General features: G+C 42.7%; 2 protein-coding genes and 1 pseudogene across 11 annotated transcripts in view; 2 read left to right on the forward strand and 1 right to left on the reverse strand.

Annotated features, from left to right (window-relative positions):
• The first annotated feature begins 3,314 nt into the window (after positions 1-3,314).
• On the forward strand, positions 3,315-15,604 carry LOC307027784 (uncharacterized protein). Of its 7 annotated transcripts, XM_079696137.1 has the most exons (5): positions 3,315-5,279; positions 13,751-13,846; positions 13,916-13,972; positions 14,080-14,259; positions 14,635-15,603. In XM_079696137.1, the coding sequence occupies exons 4-5, from the start codon at positions 14,101-14,103 to the stop codon at positions 15,160-15,162; spliced, it is 687 nt and encodes a 228-aa protein (XP_079552263.1). In that variant the 5' UTR covers positions 3,315-5,279; positions 13,751-13,846; positions 13,916-13,972; positions 14,080-14,100; the 3' UTR covers positions 15,163-15,603. The 7 variants fall into 7 exon arrangements, with proteins under 7 accessions (XP_079552263.1, XP_079552265.1, XP_079552262.1 ...); XM_079696139.1 differs by lacking the exon at positions 13,916-13,972; XM_079696136.1 differs by having other exon boundaries at positions 3,594-5,279; positions 13,751-13,972.
• LOC307027781 (putative nuclease HARBI1) lies at positions 14,394-18,360 on the reverse strand (annotated as a pseudogene). The gene is made up of 3 exons (XR_013810635.1): positions 18,219-18,360; positions 16,621-16,720; positions 14,394-16,536 (listed from the first exon to the last, which is right to left on the reverse strand). The product of XR_013810635.1 is annotated as a putative nuclease HARBI1 (transcript).
• A 362-nt stretch (positions 18,361-18,722) lies between these two features.
• Positions 18,723-26,472, forward strand: part of LOC307027782 (uncharacterized protein) — a 71,207-nt gene continuing 63,457 nt past the window's right edge. The window contains exon 1 of one of the 3 annotated variants that reach the window (XM_079696127.1): positions 18,723-18,863. In XM_079696127.1, the coding sequence (XP_079552253.1) occupies positions 18,858-18,863 (6 nt within the window). In that variant the 5' untranslated portion in view covers positions 18,723-18,857. The remainder of the gene's footprint in view (positions 18,864-26,472) is intronic. The other 2 variants (XM_079696117.1, XM_079696128.1) reach the window with 2 other exon arrangements.

The following is a 26,472-nucleotide window of genomic DNA, read 5'->3' on the forward strand; positions in this document are numbered from 1 at the left end:
CAAGAATTTCATGTCGTTTATTAAGATTAAGATTTGAAAGAGTCGGAGATCTGTGTTGACGCACTGAAAAGCTGGACCAATGGACAAACGTCTTTCACTTTTGAAATTCGCCACATGAGGAGCACGTCGCAGAGAGGAAGAAACGGTGATTCAATGCAAGCATGTCAAAAAAGACAGTTTAAATTTACTGTCTTTCTTCAAAAAGAAGGAAGAGGTAATAGACACTTCAAAACGAGTCAGAAAAGCCTCCACAAGCAGCGACGAGGGCAGCTGCAGCGGTCATGTTGATGGTCAAAACCAGGAGGAGGTTAGCGCCGCAACAGCTAGCCAGCTAGCTAACCGACAGCTAGCCAAGCTCGGGCAGGAGGCTGGCACCGTGGCAGCAGCGGGTCAGGTTCACCGCCAGCCCGAACAGGAGCCAGATACCGTCAGCCAGGTGGACCACCAACAGCAACGGGTGGGTACCCTGGCATCAACTAGCCCGGTACAACAGCCGGAGCAAGAGGCGAGCGGAACCGCGACATCAGCTGGCTTACAGCAGGAAGATTCAGTAGGAGAGGAGAGCGCATTGAGCGTAGAAGAGTGTGGGACGTCCAGCGACAGGTCAGGGATGGGATGCACAACTGTTTGGACAGAAGCTCAGCTAAAAGTGAAGCAGACTTACTATCCCTGGCTTTTTAGGGGAAAATCAGGTTTGGGTTGCACAACGTGTAAGGCGGTGGGGACTTTGGGGGCAGAGAAGACGTCGGGGATGAAACTTGCAAAAGAGTGGGTTTTATGCACAGTAACCTCATCTGCTTCAGATATTATAAAACAGCAACGCGCACTCAGAAAAAAAGTATTTGAACATGCCCGTACCAAGGCTCACCTAGCAGCAGCAAGCATTCTTGAAAAGGCAAAAGTGGACACTTTAGGACAGTCTATAATTAATAGTCAGTCTGAACAGATGGCCACTACAGCTCGCGTATTTCGCATGGCGTACAAGGAGGCTAAACGCCACCGTCCCGCATATGGCTTCGAACAGGAGATTGATTGCCAAGAATTAAATTGACTCGATATGGGGAGAATTTTACATTCCAATGTTGCATGTGTAAACATACAGAAACATATTTCTGAAGAAATGAAAAGAAAACTGTTTGAAAAAATAGTACAGTGCACTCCCAAAATCAGTGTAATGCTGGATGAGTCAATCAGTTAAAGCAAAAAGAGCTGCTTGATAATATACCTTAGGGCTCAGTTGCCCGATATGGACAAGCCTACAAACATTTTTACTGAACTCGTAGAGCTAGATGATCTAACTGCTCAAGGTATTGTCCACAAACTGTTGTCTGCTCTGGAGCGCCTGCATTTGACACAGGATTTTCTCTCTAAGACCCTCATTGGAGTAACTTGTGATGGTGCTTCGGTTATGTTAGGGCGTAAAAGCGGAGTGGCGAGTCGGCTCCAGGCCATGTTCCCCAACATTACTGTGTGGCACTGCTCAGCCCACAGGCTTGAGCTTGCAGTCGCAGACGTAGTGAAAGAGATGGGTGCTATAAATCACTTTAAAATATTGATGGACAAGATATATGCACTGTATAGCACATCTAACAAAAATCGAATGGAGCTGAGAGAGTCAGCTGAGAGCTTGGATTTCCAGCTATGCAAAATAGGTCGTATTTTAGACACTAGATGGGTGGCATCAAGTTTTAGAACCGTTGAAGCAGTGTGGAAAAACTACCCAGCACTTTACAAGCATTTCAAAGCTGCATCAGAAGATCCCTCCCGTAACAGTGTCACAAAGCAAACATACAGTGGGCTTGCTATGCGCTTATCTTCGCATGCGTTTGTGAACAATTTAGGCATAATGTGCGATGCATTGCAAGAATGATCTGAGCTCTCAGTCGAGCTTCAAAAACGAGACATTACCATCATTTCAGCACACAAGTCAATTTGTCGGGAAATCAGGGTACTTGAGGCCATGTCGGATCGGCCAGGTCGCTACACTGAACTGAGCCAAAGGGGAATTGAGGAAAACTCTTTCCATGGCATCACGCTGAATGGAGGAAAATCAAGCGACAGATCACTCGACCCCAAGCAGTTTTTTCTAACTGTGGCCAAGAACTTGGAGGACCGTATGTTATCTCAAGGAGGCCGGATGCCAGATAAAACTGGATATAACAAGTTCATTGAGGAGTTGAAGGTGCTTTACGCACAATACTGGCCCGAGGACGCAGGTGCGCTGTATGGAGAGACTGAGGTCGAGTCACTGTGTCAGCGCTTCAACATTGCCAACCCGCGCGCAGTCATACGGGCCTACAGAACGTACAGAGACTCAGATGGTAAAGACACCCCCGATGAGCTGATGGAGTTACTTGTTGCTGTCAACAGCATTCCCATTGCAAGTGCTGAATGTGAGCGCGGATTTTCTCAAATGAACTTGATTTGCACTCCCAACCGTAGCTCTTTGCTCACATCCACCATGTCATCTTTACTCTTCCTAAATCTTGTTGGACCCCCCCTGGCTAAATTCAATCCAGTCCCGTACGTGAGGTCCTGGGTGGCCAAAGGACACAGAACTGCCACAGACACACGCAGTAAAAGCAGAAAAAAAGAGATAGAGGACAATCCGGACATGCTCGTGATGTGGGGTGTTTTAAACAACTAAATATGGTGAGCAAACATACTGTCTATTAATAGGCCGCCGTGCCAATCTTTGAATAGGCCTAATAAATATTTTTTTTACACGTTAAACCTGTTGAGAAATTAATTGCTGGCTGTATACTGAAGTCCCACCTGTGGTGATGTGGGCATTTGCCTATGTTGTGCGTACTAGCCTAAACAATTATAAATTATCGTCATAATATTTATACCATAGATACTATTTGAAATTGAGGCTTGTAAGTCCCACAGCGTTGCAAGTGGACATTTCATGTTGTTTTCAGCACCTCTTCTGTATACGTTCCGGGACCTGTACGCGTCTCGTCATCCCTGAGCTGTCATATGTACTTTGCGTTCCGGCACCTTATGATTTACAAATTAAGCACTGAGTAAAAGGGCTCGCTTTGGCAAAAACCTGATCCATACAGGCAGCTCTAAATAATAACAAGTAACCATCACGTGTGGTGCTATCTGTAGTTGTTTGTCTTATTTTGTGTTGATGTCAAACAACATGGATTTCAAGTCAATATACGAAAGTAAATCAAGAAATTAAGCAAACAAGCTGATCTTCAAGTTCCTCAAAAACACTGGTCTGAGGACAAGGATTTAATATGAACATTTAATAAATCAACAGTAGGTGGCGATATATGCTCCAAGGGGAAGCGATTCGCCAATAAAGACAAAAGAAGAAGAAGAAGAAGTAGTAGAAGAAGAAATACGCTAACGCTACAAACAGGCACAACACTGTTACTCAGTTTTTACTGACATGTAACATTTGATTTCACCTTGCTCTATCTTTTTTAACGCACGTTCAAAAACGGGAACATTTTCGGGTGTTTCAACCGGGTACCAGCCACCGAAAACGGGGACTCTGCCCGGAAACGGGGACGTTTTGGTCACCCATCCGACTGTGTTTACAGCTAAGCACACACGCTAACATTAAGACTAGCTCACTTGGGGTTGAGGCTATTTTACACGTTGCTTGACTGCCTGCCCACATATCTGATCTAAACATAGTAACGTGTATTGTGGAAAAAATGTATTTAAAGTTATTTAATAATTGTGACATTTATTGTACTTTTTGATGGATGAATGATGCTCAAAGTGAGGGGGCAAATAATACAACTGAGGGGGCAATGCCCCCTCGTGGCGCCGGGCCCGCCGCACAGCTGTTCGTCTGACAGCAGCTCGTCCCCGTTATTTTCACAAACACCCCTGCCACACATTTACTGACAAAAACATTTGTATCATCTGTTGTAGACCCCAATAAATACAATAAAATAAGAACTCATTCTCAAAAAAGATAAACGCCATTCTTAAAATGTATAAACGAACAATAGTTTGATTAATATTGATTAGAGTGCACAATAGAAATAAAATAATTGAGAGAAGAAAAATATATATATTATCTATCAAAACCCATTTAGATTAACATTCATTGGATTGCACACTTTGTTTGTTTGTGTGGATATGTAGCACATTAACATTTTAACAGCACTTAATGACTGACTGAATGGAAATGACAGTAAATGAAAATATAAAACGAAAAAAGCGATCATGAAAATGTTTCCAATAAATGAATAAAATGATTTTTGACCACTTTGTTGTTCAGATATATCACATATTTGTAACTAAATGATACATGAATTGAAACAAAACACAGTTTGAACTGAGGAGTGAGTGACTCTCGTGAGTTTCATTTATTTTCTTCACTCCGCTGGGGTACTGCTCTCATGTCAAGAACAAGAAGCATGAGATCAGTGCATGCACTGCATCGTCCAATCAGTGAGCGATACACAGTAAGGGGGCGGGGCGAGTATCTGAGGATTTAATCGGAGGATGGACTGGTGGTTCCTCGATTATCGCTCCTCCATTATCGCTCCTCGCTCCTCAATCCTCGGTCCTCCGGCAGAAATAAGAGCCATGGGACGGTACTCAAGATGGCACAGACAAATCAACTTCCATTGAGACCGAGGACCGAGGAGCGAGGAAATGAAAATAGTCGACCTGAGACAGGGTTATGGCTAGAAAGGATCCGTCTTGTGTAAAACTCTCGCGAGAATTTGGCTGAATGTCACGTGGCTGAATGTTTACGTTTGGCAGGCAGCCTTTCAGTTACGATGTTAACATCAGTTGGCCACAGCAAATGATGTTGAGAAGCTAAACTATCTATTAATTATATCAATGACAGGGAGTGTGATTATTTAAATAGGGTGTTAGCGGTCTTGTTGGTGTTCAAAGAAGAATGACAACACTGTAGATCACCAACACTATGGTTTATTTTTTATTCACAGGCAAGTCAACGTTGTCGAAGTAAAAGTCCCAAGATAGCTCCTGGTGCAATAAAATGTTCCCTTGCAGTGTTTTACTATTAAGTCTGATGTTTCTCTATTAATATTGCTGCTGCATTAATGTGTATGTTGCATCATGTTACTGCTGAAGATGTGTTTTTCCGAGCCGCTCCGATTACAACGAGAGTTACAACGAGAACGTGACGTCATATTTACACTAGACGGATCCTTTCTAGCCATAACCCTGAGACAGGGCCTGGACTAGATGACTCACCCGCGCTGCTGGCCAATGGAGACCACATCCATGATGGAGACCGACGTTGCCACATGGCCGCCATCTTGCTACAGGTAGTGCTCTCATTCATAACATTATGGTTTACTATTTAAATAACCATAGCTTGCTCAATTTTCAACCAATTTTCAAACGGTTTGGTTTTTTATAAACATCAAAGATGTAGTTATGATACTACTGTATACTTATAATCATGGACTTTCTTATGAAAATAACATTAAGCAGATAAAGCAATAGCTATACACACACACACACACAAGGTATTTATATTAAATATTTGCCGGTGTATATATTTCCATTTATTTGATTATGTTGTTAATATTTAAAATAAATTATAAAATTAAAATATATTTATATTTTATATTTAAAAATCGTTCTCATGTTACCACTCTGTCAGCCAAGAGTTGTTAATTTAGCAATGCCTTAGCTTGAAGAACAGGGACACGAGCAATGACAATGGTGGTATATTATTTAGATATTCACACCTTTATCAGAAGAACTAAACCAACATAAAATGAGCTCACAGACAGGCCAGTTATGTCTCATTTATCACAATTATTTTTGACATCAGATCTTCATATCGTCCTAGTTTTGTATTTAGTTTCTAGATTTGTAAACAAATCCAGAACCTTTGAAATACGTTACCACTTCACAGCACAGTGGGCTGAGTTCTTGTAGTCGAAAAAAGCCCAAGAATAATATAAACTGTACCCTGTGTCCTTTTGTGTCCTTCTGTAGTCCATTTACTGTTGTTTGTCTTGTCTTACCCCGGCTGATATCTCACTAAATCCACTGTTTTAATTGTTCCTTATATTGCCCCTATGCCCTGTAAGGTGCCCTTGGGTGTTATGAAAGGCGGCCCCCCAAAATAAATGTATTATTATTATTATTATTATTAAGAACAACTTGGTGTGGTGTGTAGGAAGCAGGGGCAGGTGGGGAGAGATGGGGCTTCAAGGTTCAAGGTTATTTTGTTTTAAATGTGTCTTGGAGATAAGGACCAGCTGCACACAATAAAATACAGTATAACACAAAACCAATAAGACACACGGTGACACATGGCACACCAACAATCAATCATCGTCCAGCCTCAGCTTTGGTATTCTCTCACAACCATTTTATGGGTTTATTAGACAGACTGAGCAAACATAATCATATGTGGGGAACATAGTGCTGCGTATCAGGGCTGCGAAGTGCAGAAAAAGGCAAAGGAGATAGAGGGATACAAAGTTTCATATGCTGAAGCAACAGAAAAGAAAAAACACCAAACGGACCCTAGAGATACCCAACATTTTAGTCTAAAAAGAAAGGGTCTGGTTCAACCTCCGTTGACTGTCCAGCTGCAGGTGGAGAGGATGGGTGGGGTTATCCATGATGGACAACAGCCTGTTCAGTGTCCTCCTCTCCACCACAGCTTCAAAGGGGTCCAGCTTGATGCCGATGACAGACCCAGCTTTCCTGATCAGTTTATTGATCTTGCTGGTGTCACCGGCTCTGATGCTGCCCCCCCCAGCAGACCGCAGCAAAGAAGAGTGCACTGGCCACAACAGACTGGTAGAAGATCTCCAGCATCTTGCTGCACACGTGGAAGGATCTCAGCTTCCTCAGAAAATAGTGTCTGCTCATCCCCTTCTTGTGCACAGCGTCAGTGTTGATCCTCCAGCTCAGCCCATTGTCTAAGTGCACTCCCAGGTATTTGTAGACCTCCACAACAGCCACATCCTCTCCCAGAATGCACAGGGGTAGAGGAGACGTCCTCACCAACAGGCACGTGCACACATAGACATCAAAGTGGGCTTGAGCCCCTGCCCTTTTTCTTCCCCCCCCTTTTTATTTTTTATAAATGAATATATCTACTGCTGTTTGCGCACAGTTTCCCTTTCCAAAAATATATTGATTGAATACAAAATAAAAACATCAGGTCGGGAGATTAGACAGTGAAGTTCCGATGCTCTCTCTACCCTCCCTCCCCGTCTCCTGCACAGTGAGACAGTCATAGGCAGTCACTTCAGACACAGGTGTAAGCACCTCCCACTTTACAGTCCCATGTTATGCCGGTTTTTCTTGGCTTATTTTGAAGGTGAGAGGTGATAAACAGATTACTGAACTGCCAGTGCCTCTAGTTTATAGCTAATTAGCTAAAAGACAATAACAATTATAGTTAACTAAGGCTACTAGCTAATGTATAAGATAGCTCAAGGTTTAGCTAAGGTAATTTATCATGGGCATACAGGCTAATGTAGGCCTACTGTACTTAAGGGGAGACACTTAAAGTGAATACAGTAAAATGTGTATCTAATAACGTCATCAAAATTGCCACATTGTTATGCAAATTAGGCGTTAACTAGGCATAATTAAAATGTGCTAATTTGCATGAAGTTACCAAGACATTGCAGGTGAAAAGGATAAACCTCACAACTTCCCCTACTTACGTCAAGTCAGTATTTCCCCCTGAAATGTTATGTTTAATAGACCCTCCAGAAAAACGCGATTCTGCGATCGCAGAATTTACCGCATAATCAGCAAAATGGCACAGATCTTTAAAAGGCCGCATATTTATCAAAAGGCCGCATAATCCCCGCATTTTTCCACACAAAGTTGAGAAGAAAAAAAAGTTAACTCGTCTTGACGTGACGTCATCAGCTCGCGCATCACAGAATGTAAACAACACTGTATAGAGCTCATTTACCAACGAACATTTCTACTAAAGACCGGGCAAAAAGTGGGGTGAAACTATTCTGCACCCCGTGCAACTGTGTGTTGGAGCATAAGAGAAAATCGACGATGGCGACCCACTTTGATTCATTCAAACATTCGAAACTGCTTTCTGCTGCTGCGGACAAGAAAGCCATTCAACTCACGTTCACCGAGGGATCAACCTCCAAAACCCTTTCGAGGGCTAAAAGAAACGAAGTGAGTAGCCTACAAGATGGAAGCTGGTCAGATAACGAACGAGTAAATGAAAACAGAATGAGGCGGAGAAGTGTGTGTGTGTGTGGGGGGGGGAGGGGTGTGTGAGATTAAAATAGCCCAATTGCTTTTACAATAAATAAACATTGAATGTGTTTAATTGAATAGTAAAGGGGTTTAACGTTAGTGGCAGGTTGTGTGTGAGAGAGAATAAATAAGACAGCCCAATATTTAAAAAAAATGTTATTCTTTTCCCCCGCATATTTAGCATATTTAGCAACTTTCCGCATATTTCGCAACTTCCCGCAATTTCACCGCATAAAATCACATAAAAACCCTGCATATTTAATCGCATAATCAAGGATTTTAGCCCGCATAATCAAGGAATTTAGCCCGCATAATCAAGGATTTTTGCCCGCGTTTTTCTGGAGGGTCTAGTTTAAATGCAGATTAGCTTTAAATCTATAGATGAATGAAGACATGGTAAAATGAACACCATTTATATGTGTTTCTTGAAAGTTTTATTTCCATTAGAGTGAAAGTTAACATGGAAGCAAAATAGAGCAAAATAACAAAAAAAGAAGACCATTGTCTCTGTGTTAGCTGATTATTTTGTAGAATTCTGTTGAGTATTAAACAATTGCGTGAGTGTGAGGGTATTACAAATAAATTTGGCAGTAAGTCAGAGATGTACAACTATATTTAACTTTTTGTTTTAAAATATTTTTTTATAAATGATTATGGGAAGTGCCCTTTTTCTCACTTGAGCACCCGCCCTCAAAAATGTCTGTGCACGTCCCTGCTCACCAATGACCAATGATCATCTCTCTGGTTTTGGCCACATTCAGAATACTCACAACATTAGGCTGAGGTTCATCTTCCGCTCTTCTTGAAGTGGTTGTGCTTCTTGTTGCTTCCGGCTAAAATAAACATAATTAAAGACATTTTGAGTGTTTAAAATGTGCTGTAATACACAACCCATTATTTATTCCTAAACTTGCAGAAAGAAAAACTAGGTGTGACATTTAATCACATATTTATATATCAATCTTATACACCTTGAATTCTTGTTTGCCAATGATACACATACCCTTTGAAGATGAGCTGGGAAATTGAATACTGTTGGCACAACATCATCTTTAAGCCGGACAGTCTGCCCCATCCTGTCAAAGTCCTCACAACTGAAGTGATCACTGCAGAGCAGTGTCCTGCCACAGGAAACAAAACCGTCCCTTCTTAGGGCAACTTCCCACTGCCTCCTCCTCTCTCCGGGTTTTTTTTAATTTCTATATATATCTATGGTCACGATGGTCACGACCAGAGCCATATAATAGAAGAGTTATGACATCTCCGTTCACTCCAATGACCAGTTTTACAGTTTGCATCTTTACAGCAATGGCGGATCGCGGAGCCTCTCAATAGTTCCCCGGATCTGCGGCTTGCAGCGCAGTAGAGTTGCAGCATAATAGACCGTTCGTGATGGACTTTTAATAATAATAATAATAAATGGGATTTATATAGCGCTTTTCTAGATCAAAGACCAAAGACGCTTTACATTACGAGTAAGGTCGACAAACAAAACAAGAACAAAAACACAAACAAAAACAAAAACAAAAACAAAACAAAAACAGAAATGCAGTCAGGAGGATGTTGGTTCAGAGGGGGGAGGGGCGGGTTTAAGGATAAGCAGAGTTGAAGAGGTGGGTTTTGAGACGGGACTGGAACAGGGTGAGGGAATCAGACTCACGGAGGTCTTGGGGGAGGGAGTTCCAGAGCTTCGGGGCTGCCACAGAGAAGTCTCTGTCCCCGAAGCTCCGGAGTTTGGCCTTGGGGATTGAAAGCAAACCGGCTGAGGTGGATCTGAGGGACCGGGGTGGTTGGTAGAGGATGAGGAGGTCAGTGAGGTAGGGGGGAGCCAGATGGTGGAGGGCTTTATAGGTGAGGACCAGGAGTTTGTAGTGAATGCGGTGTGAGACGGGGAGCCAGTGGAGTTCTTTGAGGACCGGGGTGATGTGATGCCATGATTTGGTGTGGGTGAGGAGTCTGGCGGCTGCGTTCTGGACACGCTGGAGTCTGTTGAGGGATGTTGTGCTGATGCCGAAGAGGAGTGAGTTGCAATAGTCAAGGCGGGAGGAGATGAAGGCGTGAATGAGTCGCTCAGCTGCGGGGCGGGTGAGAGAGGGACGGAGTTTGGCGATATTGCGGAGGTGGAAAAATTAGGTTTTTACAACTTGGCGGATGTGGGGGTCGAGGGAGAGGGTGGGGTTGAATATCACGCCAAGGTTGAGTGCCTGGGTGGAGGGGGAAACAGGGGTGCCATCGATGGTGAGTGTCAGGTTGGGGGTTTTGCTGAGGGTGGATTTGGAGCCGATGAGGAGGAGTTCAGTTTTATTGCTGTTGAGTTTGAGGAAGTTGTGTTGCATCCAGGATTTTATTGCAGTCAGACAGGATTCGATGTGTGTGAGAGGGGGGTTGTGGGGGTATTTGGTGCTGAGGTAGATCTGTGTGTCGTCAGCATAGCAGTGAAAGTCCAGGTTGTGATGGCGGAGAATCTGACCAAGGGGGAGGATGTAGATGATGAAGAGGAGGGGGCCGAGTACTGAATCTTGGGGAACACCTTGGGTGACTGAAGCTGTGGTAGAGGAGTGATTGTTGAGGGAGATGAATTGGGATCTGTCGGAGAGGTAGGACTAGAGCCACCTGAGTGCAGTACCTTCGATACCGATATCCCGGAGTCGGGTAAGCAGGATGGTGTGGCTCACGGTATCGAAGGCTGCACTCAGGTCAAGGAGGATGAGGATGTTGAGGGAACCGGTGTCAGCAGAGGTGAGGAGGGAATTGGGGACTTTGATGAGTGCCGTTTCTGTGCTGTGGTGAGGACGAAAACCAGACTGAAGGGGTTCAAAAAGGTCATTTGTTTGGAGATGGCGGTGGAGTTGTTTGGAGATGATGCATTCTATTGTTTTTCAGAGAAAGGGGAGGTTGGAGATGGGGCGGTAATTACTGAGGGAGGAGGGATCCAGACCGGGTTTCTTGAGGATGGGAGTGACAGCAGCAGTTTTGAAGGCAGAGGGAACGGTTCCTTGGGACATGGAGGAGTTGAAAAGGTTGACAAGGTAGGGGCAGAGGACGGGGAGGCAGGACTTCAGAAGAGGGGTGGGTAGAGGGTCAAGCGAGCAGGTTGTGGGTTTGGAGGAGCTGATCAGTTGGAGTATTTCAGGGGGGGGTAACCAGAGTGAACTGGCTGAGAATGCCGTGGGGAGGAGGGCTCGGGAGGTTGAGGGAGATGGAGGGAGAAATTGTGGCGGTGGATGTTGGGGAGATGTTTGTGTGTCAGATGCAGCGGATAGGGAGTGATTAATGGCAGTGATTTTGTCAGAGAAAAACTGGAGGAATGAACTGCATAGAGTGGAAGTGGAGGAAGAGAGGGTGTAAGCACGGGGTTTGGAGGCGGTGGTGAACTGTATGAGTTTGTGGTCAGAGAGGGGAAAGGAGCAGGGGTGGAGGTCGAGTACTGTGAGGTTGGTGGAGCAGACAAGGTCAAGGATGTGTCCTTTATCGTGGGTGGGGAAGGTGACATGTTGTGTAAATGAGAAATTGTACAGAAGGGAGGAAAATTCCGAAGCGTGTTTGCAGGTGGTGGAGTCCATGTGGATGTTAAGGTCGCCGAGGAGTAGCAGACGTGTGGAGAGGGATGAAGCAATGTTTAGGAGTTCAGTGAGATCAGAGTGGAAGGAGGGGTGTGGTTTAGGGGGGCGGTAAATGAGGATAACTGTCAGTGAGGGAGGGCTTTTGAATGCGAGAAATTCGAAGGATGGTACTGAGGGGAGGGTGAGTTCTGTAGTCCGGATGTTCTGGTTATAGATGACAGCCAGCCCACCACCACGGCGTGAGGGGTGGGGTTTTGTGATGTAATTAAAACCAGGGGGGGATGTTTGATTGAGCGAGAAGAAGTCATTGGGTTGTTGCCAGGTTTCAGTGAGCAGAAGGAAGTCGATGGATTTGTCCAGGATGAGTTCGTGAAGGATGTGGGCTTTATTGTTGAGTGACCGTATATTTAGGTCACTCAAAATTGGTCAAATGGGGGGTTGGAGGGGTGGTGGCAGGCTGGAGAGGTATGAGGTTGTCGAGGTTAGCAGCGCAGGGGTGGGCATGAGAGAGGGGGCAGTGGAGCAGAGGAGGGGGGCTTGATGGTGGGGAGAAATGGCTTGTTATATGTGTTGGGAGGCGGAGGGGAGTGGGATCCGCTCCAGGTATTCCGTGCAGCTGGGAGTGTAGGTGAGCGGGGGAGAGTAGGCTTGTTTGAGACAAGCGAGACCTGCGCAGACCTGCGCATTTTCGATCAACGTCTTGCTCGTGCGTTGCATGATGGTTAGTCATTTTGTCCGACTTGCTCTGGAGGCTCGCTCACATGAGACGTTGAAATCTCGCGGGACAAAGACGCCCGCAGCCTTGAGAGCGAGGCGAGGCGAGGCGCCGCAGTTCCTCTCCACGGGCTACGGAAGCAAAATGCTTGATGGGAAACGACTCGCTGGTATCTCGAGCTGAGCGCTCATTGGTGGTTTTTACCACGTGCTGCTGATGAAACTCTCCAATTGGCTCGGCAAAAGTTTGTTGTTGTTTGGTTTCAGTTTTACGTCGCCACTTCCATTCACATTTTTCATCATTGTTCCACAATGTTTATCATCATGAAATTAATATCTATATATGTTATACTATACTTGCACTGCTTACCGTTTTTATACTTTATATATCTTAGCATATTCATACACACTGTTCATACTGCTCACAGGTTGCTGTGTGTATCTAGTGTATTCATACCCCTCACTGTTTATTCATCATTCAATTCATTCTATCTTTTATTCTGTAGATTGTGTATATTACTTTTTACTTTACTGCTTGTTGCACTCCTGGTTAGAAGCTAAACTGCATTTCGTTGTCTCAGTACCTGTAATCTGTGCAATAACAATAAAGTTGAATCTAATCTTGAGCAGGAACAAATGTATTTACTTAGTACATATCTGACATTAACGATTAAACACATGTGTGCATTCTTTATAAATGCAAACTGGTCAAGACCACTGACGGAAGTAATTTTGAAAATTAATAAGTGGTTCTGTCTTTTACATGTAGGATTCAACCCCCCTTGTATTGATTTGTTTTTAAATGAACAGACACTTGAGTCATTAATTTGTAGTGAGGTGTTATTTCTAGCAATTCTCTTAAAGTTAAACCAAATCATTAAAATAAAATCTATTGTAATTTAATGATTTGGTTTAACCGGTTTAACCTTATTTATTGAATACATCATTTAAAATGGCAAGATTAAATCAAATTAAATCCATGTTGTACACATCATAAAGCTTAAAGTGGCAGCTAAAGAATTATATTAACATCTAACAACACAGCAGCAGGTCAGTGTTCAATTCATGCTCATTAAGCTTCATGTGTGCGGATCTGAAGGGACTGACCATTTGTAGCCTGTCCACCTATCAGTTTTGCAAACATTAACAGGGAGGAGCATTTCTAATTATGGAACCCAGTCACTGGTGTGGTTCATCATCATGACTCAATTAACAAACCTATATAAACCAATGGAGATCACCTTTGTCTACAGTGGGTAAAATGGAATGTGTGGTGCTTACACTGCGTGACGAACAGGGAGACATCACTGTAAGAGTCTCACAAGAAATTTCCCAAAGACTCCAAAATGGTGAGTAAACACCTAAATTGCATTCCAACAATCTGGATATGACTTTAAATGATGTAAATGATTTTTCAGATAACAGTTTAGCAGCTGCACTTATGCAGCAAGCAAGGGCTGCAACAAATGCAAAAGGTAATCTATCATGTAAATCAAAAATGGTATTGTCTTTTAATGCAAATCAAACAAATGACACATTCATGTTTATTGTAAACAAATATTTAATTTTCTCTCAATCACAGCCCCTTTAGATCTGTCTTCAGATGCTAGGCCTGCTCCTGAAAGGCCTGCTCCTGAAAGGCCTGCTCCTGAAAGGCCTGCTCCTGAAAGGCCTGCTCCTGAAAGGCCTGCTCCATCCCAAGCTGGCACTCCTCACCTGGCATCCCCCTCCAGCCGGTCAGAACACCTTGAGGCAACACAAGGTACAGTAACTAAAATAAGGATCTAAACAGCAAATGCTATTTGTTTGAGTTACTAACACTTGTGTCTTAACAGCTTTCACACACAACACCATATTGCTGCTTTTGGACCTGACAAAAACACACCAACACGTGTATCGCTCTAAACCCGGTTTTTAATAAAATGATACAACGGCAGTTCAGCAAGGAGGGATACAATTTCTCCTCGGACAAAATCAGAAAAATATTTAACAACCTTTTGACCACATACAAAAGGGCCAAGTACCTCAACAGGAGAGGGGAACATAACGTGGGAATATTATGGGGTAAGAGGTTTGTTTTTGCACATCTAGTTGGTAAAAGCAACATTTCCTTTTTAACAATTCTGCAATTCCACAGATAATGGACAACCTGTTTGGGAGGTACGGTGTTGGGAGCGCACCACCAGGCACTCTTGTTTCCACCCCTCTATTTCCCACTGCCTCACAACCATCCACCACACTGCTGTGTGCCTCTGAGGGCCAGCCTGGTCCCTCCATGACCCTGCCCACCACACTGCCGTGTGCCTCTGAGGGCCAGCCTGGTCCCTCCATGACCCTGCCCACCACACTGCCGTGTGCCTCTGAGGGCCAGCCTGTTTCCTACATGACCCTGCCCACCACTCAGCCGAGATCAATCCGGTCTCGAGTCTCCCGTCCCTCCTTCTACGACCTGTATGAGGCCCACTCGGAGAGGAGGACCAGTGCACCGGAGACACTGGTGCGGCCAGAACAGGAGCACCGGAGAAGGCTGAAAGAGAGAAATCGGAGGAGGTTCGAAGCAAAAATGCTGACAGCGATGGGAGAAGTTATTACCCAATTAAAGTGCATTGGGAGCCAACAAGAGCGCATCATTGAGCTTTTACAGGACAAGCCCAATATGCCATAATTTCCCCCACACTGGGTATTCCCAGAATGAATTAATTAATTTGTTTATAAAGAACACCACCTCAGTTTGTTTATGGAAGTAATATTGTTTAGATTACTTATTTATTTTCCTCGTTATGCAGTTGAATTATCAGCCCTGGCAATTGCCTTGTAATATTTGTATAAACTAAGTGTTCACAATGTTTATATGCAATGATTATGATTTATTTGCCAAGTACATGTGAACATATAGTCATTTCATTTTCAAGGAAGATAGTCAACTGCTATTGACATGTGCAGAAAATGACCATATCTAGTTTTCATATATATGCATGTATTTTTTACTTGCCCAATCATTTTGGTTGACATTACATTACATGTTACTTGTTAGGCTCTTTAATCCAGAGCGACTTACATACTCAATACTGTGGGCATAAAAGGAAAGGAAATAAAAAACAAATGTCTTCCACAAAGAATATGACAGTGGTTATTTGTGTATGGGGGAGTGTGTGAGCTTTTTACAAAAGGTCACAAATCTGATTTCTGTGCAACACTGCATCTTGGTTCTGGGGATGCGGTGGCCCGTTATCTGCTGCTTCAACCTGCTCATCAATTTCAATTGCTTCCCCTTCCTCCAAGCACATGTTGTGAAGTATGCAACAGGCAGTGACTGCTGTGCTAATGTTTGCAATGTTTTTCATGGACAAACATTTGAGCCTCCTGAACTTCGTTTTCAGTAGGCCAAAGGTATGCTCAATGACCACGCGTGCAACATTTAATTTCTGATTGAAACGACGCTGCCGAGCAGTTAAATGGCCATTTTCCCTGTATGGCCTCATAAGCTGAGGCAATAGTGGGTAGGCAGAGTCCCCAATGATGTGCATTCCCTCAGGCACCAGGGACTGGCGATCTTCATCAAGCAGCCTTCCAACAGCAGACAACCGGAATGCCCGTGCATCATGCCAGCTACCAGGGTGGCCCACATTAACATGACAGAATCGCCGCTCACTGTCACAGAACCCAGTAAGCACAACAGAATAAAACTGTTTTCTGTTGATGTATGCAACTGGGTTGTCACAGTGTGGTTTCACAATAGGAATGTGGCATCCATCTACCGCACAGACAGTGTTGGGAAATCCTGCTGCACGAAATCCTAACTCAGAATTATGTAGGGCTTGCCCTGTGGGCCAGAAAATGTGGTGAGACATACGTAGTGACAAGACTACAAAATTCATGGAGATGCAGGCAGACAGTGGATTTGGTGATATTAAAACGATCAGCAACCCCCCTATAGGACTCCTGGTTTGATAGAGTCCACAGACAGGCAAGAAGCGCCACTTTACTGTGCTGTCTGCTCAAGTAGAACGGGCCAATAGTCGTCATCACATCCTGTTTGCTAGAAAGGAATAAATGGCTTTTAATATCACCAGTCCAGATAATACATATTTGATGTTATTTATATATATATACACACACATACTTCCACATGTCCCCTGGACAATCGGAAATGACTTTTGAAGTCTGAAGGACTGTACTGTGGGACCACTTCTTCCACAAATTGTTGGACCTTTGGAACGGATCTAAGGAAGGCAGACACAGGAGCAAATGATGAGCATAAATCATTAGAACTATTTAACATTCTTATATATATATATATATATATATATATATATATATATATATATATATATATATATATATATATATATATATATATATATATATATAACTGCTGCTGTAGGCCTATTATCTTCACTTGATTTCAGTTTTATTCTTGTTTATTTATTGTATCTTTGTATTATCTTGCTTGCTTGCTTTCTATATCTTTAGTAAAGTAGCTTTTATCTTATCCCATTAGGACTAAAAAAGACAAATAGAGTCATAATGTTGCACAATTTGTGATCTGTAGAGTGTAATCAGTCCGGATAATCGATCATACTTTTTAATTTAGACTGATGCAGCCAGTAGTAGGCCTATACATGTAGTAGCAATGTATTTTGTCTTTTTACTTGGGTATCTGTTTTTGTTACCTGCCTAGGTACCCTACTACGGATGTAAATTAGCACGTTTGCTCAAACACATTTATACTTCTTGTATTTTATACTGATGTTCATTAACATGCTATGTCCCTATCAAATTAAAAGATAAAAAGATACGTAATTACTAGTGATGGCAGTTTGACACTGAAGCTTCGAACGGAGCTTCAACCCTGGACTTCCTATTCCATAGAAGCAGTGCTTCGAAGCTTGCTTCAAATCACGTGACATGTGACGTCCGAAGCAGCAACTGCTTCAAATCACGTGACATGTGACGTCCGAACCAGCAACTGCTTCATTTCCTGAATGAATCAACTCACCGGTTCGCCGTCCAATCAGGTGATTCAATGCACTGCCTCGTCTCGATTCTGACAGGTGACAGTTTCAAATTTGAGCGCTTCAACACTTTATAACCTCTCTAAACAATGCGCAATGAGTGGGTTGTTGTCGGAGTTTGCATTGTTGCTGTTGAGTTGTTGTTGGCATTGCATTGGATCATTATAGCAAGCCAGGAAGAAACATAGATCGTTCTGGCTCGTGAAACACTTCGAAATGTGGAGAAATTGTGAACAAAAAGACAATCAGTAATATAAAAACACTTCGATGGTCTAAGGAATTGATAGCCCAGTGGATAGAGCCGGCGGCTAGGATGCGGCGATATCCTCCGCGCAGCTGGTTCAAAGCTCGGAATAGTTAAACTTTTAATCATTGCTTTTCAACTTTAATACTTTAATAACTGATAAAAGGCCGTCTCCGCCCAAAAAAATGTCAAGCACTCTCTAGTCTCTTCTTAATAACCCAATACACACTATTATCAATCTTTAATTGCAAATAGAACATGATATTCAGTCTTTGTGTGTGTGTGTGTGTGTGTCTCGAATATTTTTCAAGGCAAAGATACGTTAAACCCACTGCAGCCTTGCACTTCGCCAGGAGAGGTCGCTGTAACTGAAGCTTCGAGAAATGAACCTATTTCCGACACAATTGTCCAAGTGGTTCGACGCTTCATTCAAAGCTTCATTTTGCCATCACTAGTAATTACCTCCGCAGACGGTGTTCATCATGCCCTTCTCCATACAATACATGTGGGATTTCTATTGCATCCACTTCATCTGCAACGAAAAACGCCAACGCAATTTCCGCCATTGCAAACCCAGCCAGTCTAGCCGACTCCGAGTCCGAGCTGTCCGACTTAAGGCGAGCTTTTTGAGACCTCCCCCGGCTGCGATCGGCTACTCTCGTCTACTTTTGAGGCGAGCCGCAACGCGTCTCAAACAAGCCTAGTGTAAGAGGACAGGAGCAGTAGGAGTTGCGTTCTGATGACGCGTCAGGTGTGCGACAGTGCGTTGCGTGGAGCAGATGGATGCAATGGAATGTCCGTGCTGAAGGTAAACAAAACTGCGGCGGGTGCTTCGGTGAATGTAGCGGGGTCGACGAAGGAGTCCAAGATGTTTGATGACTGAGATGGAAGACGGAGTGGAGGAGTTGGTCAATGACAGCAGCTGTGAGATGGAGTATTTCAGCATGATGACAGGCGGAATGGCTGGGAGCAGTGTGTGATGGCAGCGATAAAAGCTAGCGGGCTAGGTTCACAGAGGTGGAGGATTGTTGTGGAGACGATGAAGATCCACTACATGGCTGGAGGATGTGAGCAGCGGGACGGGACAGATGCACCCCAGAGATGAAGGTAGGAGGCAGAGAGAGTCCACGGTTGTTGCGTGGGACGGAGACAGACAGTAGGCGATGTAACAGATAGCAATAGCCACCCGGCACTTTGATGGCTACGTGAGGGCAGCCGGCTACAGCCAGCAACGGAGGCAGAAGTCCAAAATAAGTAAAAATGTAAAAACAATGTGCATTGTATTAAAGATGTGTAATGCAGGGCAGTGGTCCAATTCGAAAGTTTGAAGAACGAATGGTAGCTGAGGGTGATAGACCGCGGTGCATTTGGTTTTAGGTTGGATATTCGACGGACATTCGCGGAACCGCCAGCAGCGTCAGTTTCCCGGACCCGCTAGCAGCGTCAGTTTCCCGGACCCGCCAGCAGCGTCAGTTTAATGGGGAGATCTTCTCCGCGAAACGAGGCTTTCATTTAGGGACCATCAACAAATGACTTTTACAATTACACAAGAAAAATGTTCTTTTTAATAAATCGACAGCTTCTCGATCATGATGCGAATATGAAGCAAATTCACTCCAGAGCATACAGTTATTGAACACACATTTTAATACTTTAAATACGTTTTATTAATAGTTTTGATGGAAACATTTGCTTATTTCTTCAATACCTTCCTGGTCATGGGACCGATTCACTCAAAATCAATGTTGGGTCAAAGAACTACACTGGCTAAATAGGACACACCTCTTTTTATTGCATTTTAACCCTGCAAATATTTTATATTAATATTTTAATGCGAAAATGAGCTTATTTCTGCAATACCTTCCAGGTCATGTGACCGATCCACTCAAAATCAATGTTGGGTCAAAGAACTACACTGGCTGCATAGGACACACCTCTTTTTTATTGCATTTTAACACTCTAAATATTTTTATATTAATATTTTAATGGAAAAATTACCTTATTTCTTCAATACCTTCCAGGTCATGAGACATAATCACTCAAAATCAATGTTGGGTCAAAGAACTACACTGGCTGCATAGGACACACCTCTTTTTATTGCATTTTAATAGTCTAAATATTTTTATATTAGTATTTTGATGGAAAAATTAGCTTATTTCTTCAATACCTTCCAGGTCATGTGACCGATTCACTCAAAATCAGTGCTGGGTCAAAGAACTACACTGGCTGCATAGGAAACACCTCTTTTTATTGCATTTTAATAGTCTAAATATTTTTTATATTAGTATTTTGATGGAAAAATTAGCTTATTTCTTCAATACCTTCCAGGTCATGTGACATAATCACTCAAAATCAATGTTGGGTCAAAGAAGTACACTGGCTGCATAGGACACACCTCTTTTTATTGCATTTTAACACTCTAAATATTTTATATTAATATTTTAATGGAAAAATTAGCTTATTTCTTCAATACCTTCCAGGTCATGTGACCTAATCACTCAAAATCAATGTTGGGTCAAAGAACTACACTGGCTGCATAGGACACACCTCTTTTTATTGCATTTTAACACTAAATATTTTTATATACATTTTTTGATGGAAAAATTAGCTTATTTCTTCAATACCTTCCAGGTCATGTGACCTAATCACTCAAAATCAATGCTGGGTGAAAGAACTACACTGGCTGCATAGGACACACCTCTTTTTATTGCATTTTAATACTTTAAATATTTTTATATTAATAATTTGATGGAAAAATTAGCTTATTGCTTCAATGGAGGATCCTGTGACCTAAGATGTTCATCGTCATAACCACACTGTAGCTATGTTCGTATGACAAATAAAAACCTTGATTCATGAATTAAAGTGCTACTTGTTGTTTTGCCCGCTGACCGGCTGGTCCTGTTGCTCATCTTTTTTTTGTAACTAGCTGATGCTCAATCTAATCGTGTTCTTCAAAGTCACTGTCGGACTCAGAATTCTCAGAAATGTGACCCACACATTCTGATACACCTTCCTCTTCCTCTACATCATCGTCAAATGGTTCTCTCTCTTCCAAAATCATTTGCAAGGCCCTCTGAGCAGAGCATAATTTGGCCATCTTGATCAGTTGTGATAAGACACACACACACACACACACACACACACACACACACAATTTCCACATTCGTGTTAGCCCCGAACCTCCTGTTTGTAATATAAATGTGTAGTACAGTGGGTGGTCATTTTAAATGTGTTCTGATATAAGTTCTTCACAGAAAATTAGCCAACGCCATTGAGTGTGAGGTTGAACAAATAATGTATCATATCATTTTTGTTGATTTATTTATATAGATTTTTTGATTAGATCATAGATACGTCCATGAGTTAAGACCATGGTTAAGACATGATATGACGATTCACACTCATGTACAGGTGGCGGTATGCACCTTTAAAGTTGTTTGCAATACGCCAAACATCGAGAGAAGAAGAAGAAGAACACGAAGAAGACATTTTAGAAACCAGATCACATTGTTTGATCTAAAAATGGTGCGCTTCAAAAAAGGCAAGACAAAGAAAGCTTTAGACCTGTGGCAACAAGCAGGAGGTAGAGATTTCATCACCAGGTCTTTAATTTCTCATGGTTTTAGTGAAGTTAATGTTACAACTGAGCAGTGGTCCTCAGTTACACTTACAGTGTTTAAAGGTAATAAGAAAGAGCATCTTAAGTGGTTGAGGGTCATCTGGGGTGAAGACCGACGTGGAGTCCGGACTGAGGTGCTTCAAGCAGGTACTGTTAAAAAATAATTTTGATGAGCCCCAGAGCAGATTCCCGCCTCGGATACCCGGCGGATAACCCGCAAAATAGTTGTGTAACGGGCAGACCCGGCGGCAGACATACGTCTCTGGGCGGGCATTTGATTTGCCAGGGCGGGCCCACCCCGAAACTTACATTTCCCGGGAAATCTGAATTGTCAACGGGGGTGGGGACTTGGGCAAGCACGCAGGCAAACTTGAGGAGCGTACACAGGGTGGAGTGAGGTTGAGCGATAAAGAGAAAGGGAGAGAGAGATTGAGCGAGGGGCAGATAGCGTGTGCAGCGGTCTGTTTGCGCACAGAACCGGAGTTTGTGAGAGAGCCGGCTTGAGAGTCAATTTCTCTGAGTTGCCATATTCCTTTCATGAACCACTTCCTGATATCCATTGTTGCAGATAAATATAAATGATAATAGACAAACTAACCTAGCAAGAGTATACTGACAGGCTGCTGTGCCGCATCTCACTCAAACACCCACATGACTCAACCCAGCGAAAAACCAGTCTCGCGCGCAGCCTTTCATTCAGAATTTCATTCAGAATTTCATAGCAAAATAAAAAATGATATTAAACTAATCTTTCAACATAGTTTAAAACAAAAATAAATATTAGGACAGAGCCCTACAAATAACAACCATAAACATAATAATAAAACAATTACAATGTTGTATTCAGCCCTGATTAAAACTGCGGGCCCAAATCCTGGATGGGCGGGCCCAAATCCTGGATGGGCGGGCCCGGCCCCATGGGGCTCGCCCATGACGCCGGGTCTGGTAACGGGCAAAACATACACGTAGGCCCATATCCAGGGGTGCACATAACTGGTACGCAGGTACGCATGCGCGGAAACAATCTGAATTGCGTACCGTCACTTGTGTCACAAAGCGCATTTGGGTACCGAGGTACTTGTGAAGCTTTTCCAGAAGGCGGTTCGATCACCGGACGACAGAGTCGGTCTCCGTGTGCACAGACGGGGCTGCTGTTAACGTCGGTCTGTACAACGGAATTGTGCCAAAAACTACGCCAACCGGCTGCGGAGGGAGACTCACTGGAGAACTGCGCTAAAACAGCTGATCACAACGTTCACGCTCTGTGGTCACGAAGTACTCCACTAGCCCCCCCAAAAATTCACAACGGGTCGGGTCGTGGGTCTTATATCAACAGGTCGGGTCCAGATTTGACTTGAAGATAATTGCGTGTAACGGGTCGGTTCGCAGTTGCTACTGAGCTGCGAGGGTTCGGGTGGTTGCAGATTTGCAAAACTGGACCCATGCAGGCTTTTAAGTTGAAGCTTAACCCTTGTGAATCCCTTTTTAAAAACATTACTCTGAAAACACTAACGAAAAAAATGTCTGCATCTAAAAATACTGTAATAATGATATTATAGGCTATGTTAATAATTTTGTTCCACTTTCAATTACTTACATTTTTTAACCCAATTCAGTGCTGATCATAATTATCAAATGTTCATTCACTTTTATTTTTTTCGCTAGGGATTTGAAAGTCACTATTTTGATTACACATTATTAAGAACATGTTTTCCAAAACACTAACATCTTTACCAAATGCCGTGTCATATTCTTAACACAATCAGAATGCTCGCAAAATTAAACAGTAGCCTGGATAATACATTTCATTAGGGAGGCATAAGGGTTAATGTTCTTATTTAATTAAATACTACAGCCATCACAGTAGGATGTTAACATAATTTACTGTAATTGACCCAAGGATGGCAGATTGCTTAAAGTTGCATTGTAGTCTTGCAATAAGAGATACAGTAGTTAAATGAGATTTTTTACTTTTGTAATGTTTGTATTTAGGAAAATATGTCAGTGAAAGAGGGAGAGATGGACAGCACAGTATCAAGAAACAGTCTTACAGCGCACCTACGGGTGAGGAAGACGAGGACACAAGTCAGGATGACAGGGAAATAAGTAACGCACAGCCACAGTCTGAGATAGACACAGAAGAGTCAGACCAACAAAGTACAGAGACAGCCACCAAAATGACAACAACAATGAACAGAAAGGGACAAACAGGCAAGGACAAGAAAGGGCCAGAAAAGGATAAAAAAAGAAAAAGAAACAAACGAAAAACAGGGACAGAGCCTGTGGGGAAAGATGAAGATAAGAACGATGAAGAAAAACAGTCTTACAGCGCACCTACAGGTGAGAAAGACGAGGACACAAGTCAGGATGACAGGGAAATAAGTAACGCACAGCCGCAGTCTGAGATAGACACAGAAGAGTCAGACCAACAAAGTACAGAGACAGCCACCAAAATGACAACAAAAATGAACAGAAAGTGCAAAGCAGGGCCAAAAAAGTTCAAAATTGCCATGACAAGAAAACAATGGAACAAAATTAAACCTAAACATTGCAAAAAAAAACTCCGTCCCCCCTGGACTGATACATTTTATCAGGAATTTTTGAAAAATAATCCATGCTGCACACTTGCTTTCAAATACCAGCATGTTAAGACAAATGATAGCCGTAAAAAGAATTCGCCATTTTTCTGTGCCTCTGCAAAATGCACATTTAATGGATGCAACGCTGTCTACAGTTTCTCAAAAAAGAACAGGCCAAAATCAACGGATAAAAAAATATTTTTTAAAGTCATGCGCATTGGTGAAGTTATACACCATAAAAATCAAAGGCGATTTAGACCAGCAAAATACACGAGAAGAGGAACAATTTCCAAAGCCTTAACCAGTGGTGTCAGCAATTATTATTACACTATGTTGAGACGGACACCAGTAGAGGAAATAATGGCTGGTAACATAAGCAGAAGCCTTACAAAAGACGTATTAAAGAAAATATCCTCTGAAGTGAAGAAAAGTGCAAGGCTCCACGATGACATGATGCTTGAACTCATGTTGACTCAAAAAATAATCAAAGAGAGCAGCAGTCATGCATCATCAAAAGGCTATCTTCAGCACCTACAAATTGATCCGTTTGCTGTGCATTTATACACAGATGCTGGAATAAAGATATTGACTGAGCACTTGAAAAAGCCAACACCTACGGCCCTCTACCTTGATGCCACAGGCAGCGTGATACAGAAAATTCCTGATCAAAATAAGCGGGTCTTGTATTATGCTTTGGTTTTGCCCGGAATGGGTAAGGATAAGCCTCCCTTGCCTGTCACAGAACTGATCACCAATAGCCATTCCATTCCATCTATTTCCCATTGGCTCATGGAATTTAAGAGAAAGTTGTCTTACACAACAAAAAGAAAGATAGCACAGGTTGAGACAGATTATAGTTGGGCTCTGATAAACAGTGTGCTTCTGTCTTTTAACAGGGAAAATATGTCAGTGTACCTTGACAGAGCATTTGAGATAGTGTCTGGACAAACTGAACTGATTCCTAACTTCACTGTGCTGCATCTGTGCTCTGCTCATATCATGAAGGCTGTGTCACAAGCATTTGGAAAAAAAACTGTAGACAGAGGCACACAGGAATATGCAACATTCTGTTTCGCGTACATCCTGAACTGCACAAGTATGCAGGAAGCCCTTGATGTTTTTTTATCATATGTGTGTGCTTTTTGATGCAGAGGAGTACACTAATTTGGTGAAACAGAGCAAAATGTACCTCGACAAGTGCATTTTGCAAACTCGGGACGTGAAACTGGAGGAAAGTGGACATGTAATGGGAGAGGAGGAAAGCAAAATGGAAAAAAATGCTCATAACATTATTGGAAAGTCCCCTTTTACACAAGCTTTTCAAGTCAGACGGGACCAAGCAGAGTGTGACATTCTCTCTGACGATGCTGTTCATGTAAAAAACCACTACCTCTGTCCTGGTGCCATTGATGCACTGTTAAAAAACTACATGGGGATCTTCCCATTGTGGAGTGGTTTGTTGCTTGGGGATCTGTCGCGACATAGAAAAGGTACCTCTAAAAAAGATGGAAGTCATAAAACCAGGGATACCAACTGCCATGTTGAGCTCTGGTTTGGGTTGGTCAAACACTCCATCCTTTTAAACAAAAAGTACCTGAGACCAGCTGAGTTTGTCTCCAAAATGTATGCCTCAATACAAGGAAGATATATAGAGCACATTGAGCAACACAATCTGCCAATGCATATTCTGGACAAAAACTTTGGACATCCTAGCAGGCCAGATGATGACCACGAGGAACAGTGGAACAAGCGGGAGAGTTCTGCTGGTCACACCAAGTCCAAGTACTTCAATCCACCAAAAACACTACCCAACCCCAAGAGCCCACCTGCCACAAAGGTGAAGAAAAGAAAAGTGGACCAACAGGAAAAATATGCACAGGGAAATGTGAGTTTCTCTAAGACTTACTATGTTCAGAGTGTGTAAATTGTTCTCCAGCATTTTAATTGTAACAATGGAATAAGTAAATATTGTCAGAAAGTAAAGCATGGACTAAATTGGTGAGTGAGGTGAAGGACAAAGGACATGAAGTATTATAACCCAATATGATTAGGTGCATGTTGTAGGGGGAGAATATGAAGATGAAAAATGTAAATACAGCATACAAACTTATAACAGAAACTAGATTTCTAAATCAGACTTTAAACTGCAATTACAGTTTCTGTTCCTGAGCAGCCTGTTTAATGTCATTTAGTGAAAACTCTAAAAGGGACTGAGGTTAAATGCATACACATGGACAGTTTAATTATATTTTGTGTATGTAGCTTTGATGGTGCATATACAAAAACAAGGCCTCCACCCAAACATTCAAGATTGTTAACCCTCTGGTATCATTCAAATGCACTACCCTAATTAGTCATTCGGGACAAAAATGTCCAGAGTGATACCGGAGGGTTAAAAGATTCCTCAAGTGTCCATATTAAACAGAATGCATCTATTTCCCCTCAATCTTGACTTAGTTGACCTGGCTGTGGAAAAAAAAGGACACCGAGGTGGTCGTGGCAGTGCTCCCCTCAG

This window comes from Notothenia rossii (genome assembly GCF_949606895.1).
Source record: "Notothenia rossii genome assembly, contig: scaffold_45, whole genome shotgun sequence".
Lineage (NCBI taxonomy): Eukaryota > Metazoa > Chordata > Actinopteri > Perciformes > Nototheniidae > Notothenia > Notothenia rossii.

Coding starts and splice junctions, on each gene's coding strand:
- LOC307027784 (XM_079696137.1), top strand. CDS start 14,101: ATGCTAGGCCTGCTCCTGAAAGGCCTGCTCCTGAAAGGCCTGCTCCTG. Junction 14,260..14,634: donor ACACCTTGAGGCAACACAAG/GTACAGTAACTA, acceptor GCAATTCCACAG/ATAATGGACAACCTGTTTGG.